Genomic DNA, 3,852 nt, shown 5'->3' with positions numbered 1-3,852 from the left:
GTATGAAGCCCACCTATTTGGGTTAGAAACTCTGATTGCAGTTAAAGCTGAAGAAGTTGAGGTTGTTGGTAATTCCAAACTAGTCAACGAGCACGCTAAAGGCAATTGGCAAGTCAAAGAAGACAGGCTGAAACCTTACATTGACTACCTGTGCATTGTTATTCAAAACTTTGAGAGGGTAACCTTCACACATACCTTGGCTAATTTAGCATCCGCTTCGGAAGAGATTTAGCTCCACCATATCCAGGCTCCAAAGCAGGGCTGAACAATCATCTACCTGTTTAAGCCCATCTTTCCAATGTATTGATGCAAGTCCTAAAGCAATTTCAAGAACACAAAGCATTCCAGCAATAACACAACTAACTCACTAATATGAAAGTAATTAAGAAATTAAGAAAAATTGGTAGAAACTTGATTTAATCTGCTCTGGTTTAAGCAAGCCGTAGAAACTTATTCTAAAATTGCCAAAAGATTAAATGTAATCATTTCCAAAGAATTGTTGAAAATAATTGTTGGGCTTACTTATGAATTGTTCAAAACAATTGCGTTAAATTAAGACAAAAACTTAGCACAACATTGTATGTATCATTCAATTTTTAATAACTGCAGCTCTGTCTCAAGACAGGGACTGAAAAAATGCCAGCTTGAATCATGAAAAGCAGCAAAATAGTCATCTGAAGCCATCTTGATTTTGTACTCATGTGTGAATTTTCGAATAGCCACAATATGCCTGGATGAATCAATGATAGTAGAGCTCCTCAACTCAGACAAGAACTGATACATCTCAAAGCTATTTCCAAACAGTACAATTTGATTCAACTGTCCAGCCCCCCAGTTCGCTTGTAGAAGATTGTCATATAACTCTGCCTCACAATGTGGCATGTAAAATAGTGTTGGCCTCGTAACACGCCGGCGACCATGCTCATTTATAGTTATAACAGAACAACCAAAGGCTTCCAGAACTTGAGATTCTGCTGCAGAAAGAATTGGATCAAACACCTCTATGTCCCCAATCCAACTGAACTCTTTTTTCATTAACACTGCGATACTCAGCTGAATTCGAGGGGTTTCATATGATTCAATGCTGCCAATGCCATATATAACCATTTGCATTTTCAACTCCGAGCCCAGAACCCTGTGTATATGATCCAGGACTTCTGGAGTTTGAATTTGTTCCAAAAGGTTCTGATAGAATTGAGAGTTTCCTACTTCCTTCATACAGATCTTTATCTTGTCTATTAAATTTGATTGTATGGCTGGATCAGATTCAAAATCAGTTGGAACCCAAGGCTGCGGCCGTTCCTCTGGGGTCCTAGATTTAGAAAATTTTTGCCTTTGTTTTCCACGACGAGGTAAAACAACTGTCCAATCTCCATTACAGGCATTGTTGTCAAGGTTGAGGACTTTAGTAGAGGCAGCCATCCAGTCACTTTCTCCAAGAACTTCCGTCGGTATAATGAGTGTTCAAATAGCAGTCTGATGTCCCACCTACTGTCACACCATGAAAGTTCTATCAGAGGGAGCCAATTGCATCTAAAGTAACATAGATAGATTTATTATATTTAAGAGGAAGCAACCGTAAGGTTCAGGAATTGTGCAAAGGCATTATCTAAACAACAAGATCTAATACTTATATGAACGAACTTTAAATATTACTTAAAAATAAAAGAAGCAGGGGAAAATACATAATTAGATTCAAATGCATTACATTTTATGAGGCTTTGGCATATGCTACCAGACCCATCATGAAAAATAGAAAAGGGATTAAATCAGACTTCAAGCTAATTATAAATACTGGATAAAGAACTCCCAGCTTTGAATATAAAGCATATAGATACAACCAAATGCATTTAAATCAGGGATGCAATTATTTTTATTACATAAATTTGTTTTCCAGTTTAATTTTTTTAAAGGTTATGAACTAGTTTACCTAGAAAATTATTATCTCCAATTCAAACCAATTTGATCAAGTAAATTAAAAGAGATAAAATAGAATATTTCATCACTAATTTTGTAGAGAAAAAGCCAATATTACATAGGAACTTCTGATTTCTGATTTCTGAGTTTCCTTTTTTCTTGGAGTAAAAAAGGATTTTAAAAAGTTGAATAGGAATTAACTTTTATTAGTTCAAAATTGTAAGTACCCTTAGATTTTACCAAAATTAACCTAAGTAGTAGCCAAATTTATGAACCCCACTTGTCAATCTATTAAAAAAGAAAACACAACTGCATTATTTTTAGATGGAACCTTTTTTCACCATCTGTTAACCTTTTTTCTACTGCTAGCTGAACCTCAAGTAACATATAGAACCTCAGATCATAAATCGACTAACTGATAGAACCTCAGTAATTGATCAAAGTGAAATCAGACGGAGCATTCTGCCTACTATAATAATTTCTCGTCCCCGGAGACACCGCCGGCGCCGCCGTCTACGGTGGCTGGAGGAGTGGTGGTTACCGAATTCCTCAAGATTCAAATATGAGTCGTGCTTTTTCATGTAGAACTCAATTCCCAAATCAATTTCACCATCCAATGCCTAAGTTATCAAACTCCCAAAATTTTATTCAAATTGAAACCTAAATTCTAAACCCCTGCAACCTTCATTCAATGACCAAATCAATCACGACTAAGTTAATCAAAAGCATCGAGGGCGATTTTCAACCAACCTGAGTAAAGAGAATTGCCGGTAATTCTTGAGCTCGCCGGAAAGTCCAGAAAGAGAGAACTGTCGAAGGAGGTAGCGGCGTCGCAGGACAGAGCCTTGTTTTGCGTAGAGCAGGCTTCGATCGTTGAAGGGATGGCCGGATTCAAGGTTGCTGTCGCTCGGAGCGTCGATCGCCGCCTTGTGCTCGACAACCGGTGGCCGAAACACTGATCGTGGAGGCGGAAGGAAAGTAGATCGCGGTGATGCGATCGGGAGAGAGTTCTGGGGATTCTTTTCCCTTGTGGGTTGTTTCTCTCTCCTGTTTTAATTGGTCTATATCTGGTTGGCTCAATTCACAGGTTCGATTCAATTCAAATGGGAACTTCTAGATTTGAGCGGGTTTCTATTGTTTATGCTTGGTTTGATCAGCCAGGTTAGCGGTTTGATTTGGTTTTCCTTGTTTTATTATTCTTATAAAATTCTATTTGTTACAATAAAATGATATTATTAAAATCAAATATTAGAATTCAACTAGTCATCTACCCGCGCTATGTACGGACCGTATAATTTTGTATTTTTTAATTAAATTGAATGTAATTTTTAAAAAAAATTATTGTAATTTATATTTGTGTTGCTTTAATTTAAATAATTTTCTTATTTATTTTTCATTAAAAAATAAAATTATAACCTTTTTCTTTTTAGAATTCTCAAGTAACGAATCTAAATTAATTAGCACAATTAATCATTGTAAGTAAATTATTATAATTCAATTCATATAGTTAATTAATTATTTTTTCTCTTTAAAATTCTCATATATTAAAATCAGATCAAGTATAAGAATATTTTAATTTTAATAAAATAAATTTTAGTGAATTGAAATTAATATTTTAATTCTATTTGTTAATGTAACTAAATTATTCCATTAATTTTTATTCACAATGACTCTATTAAACTCCATTATTTTTTTGTAGAAAAAACTATTTAATAAAAAATTTAATATTTATGAAATATAAAAAAATATTAATTATAATGAAATCATCCATTAAATTTATTAGTTTGCAACTCCATTATTTAATAACAAAATTTAATTTTTATTAAATATAAATAAAATATTAATTATAATGAAAAATAAAATGCCACATCATTAATTTCATATTATAATATGTAGCCACATAAGTATTAAAGTCTTAGAAATTATATATTTATA

At 33.6% G+C, this 3,852-nt stretch overlaps 1 protein-coding gene across 2 annotated transcripts; it reads right to left on the bottom strand.

Moving 5' to 3' along the window:
* Positions 1 to 461: 461 nt before the first annotated feature.
* Positions 462 to 2,962, bottom strand: SRR1 (sensitivity to red light reduced protein (SRR1)). 2 transcript variants are annotated; one of them, XM_089715710.1, is made up of 2 exons: positions 2,668 to 2,962; positions 462 to 1,488 (listed from the first exon to the last, which is right to left on the bottom strand). In XM_089715710.1, exon 2 carries the CDS (start codon positions 1,420 to 1,422, stop codon positions 586 to 588), a length of 837 nt encoding a protein of 278 aa, XP_089571836.1. In that variant the 5' UTR covers positions 1,423 to 1,488; positions 2,668 to 2,962; the 3' UTR covers positions 462 to 585. The 2 variants fall into 2 exon arrangements, with proteins under 2 accessions (XP_089571836.1, XP_089571835.1); XM_089715709.1 differs by having other exon boundaries at positions 462 to 1,491; positions 2,668 to 2,961.
* Between the last annotated feature and the right edge of the window lie 890 nt (positions 2,963 to 3,852).

Source organism: Jatropha curcas, chromosome 10 (assembly GCF_041381405.1).
Source record: "Jatropha curcas cultivar XTBG-Jc1 chromosome 10, XTBG_Jcur_1.0, whole genome shotgun sequence".
In the NCBI taxonomy this organism is placed as follows: domain Eukaryota; kingdom Viridiplantae; phylum Streptophyta; class Magnoliopsida; order Malpighiales; family Euphorbiaceae; genus Jatropha; species Jatropha curcas.
Note: the sequence above shows the minus strand (reverse complement) of the source record. Positions and strands in the feature narration are given on the sequence as shown.

What these genes read in the sequence shown, in the direction of transcription:
- SRR1 (XM_089715710.1), bottom strand. Translation starts at nt 1,422, where the DNA reads ATGGCTGCCTCTACTAAAGTCCTCAACCTTGACAACAATGCCTGTAAT.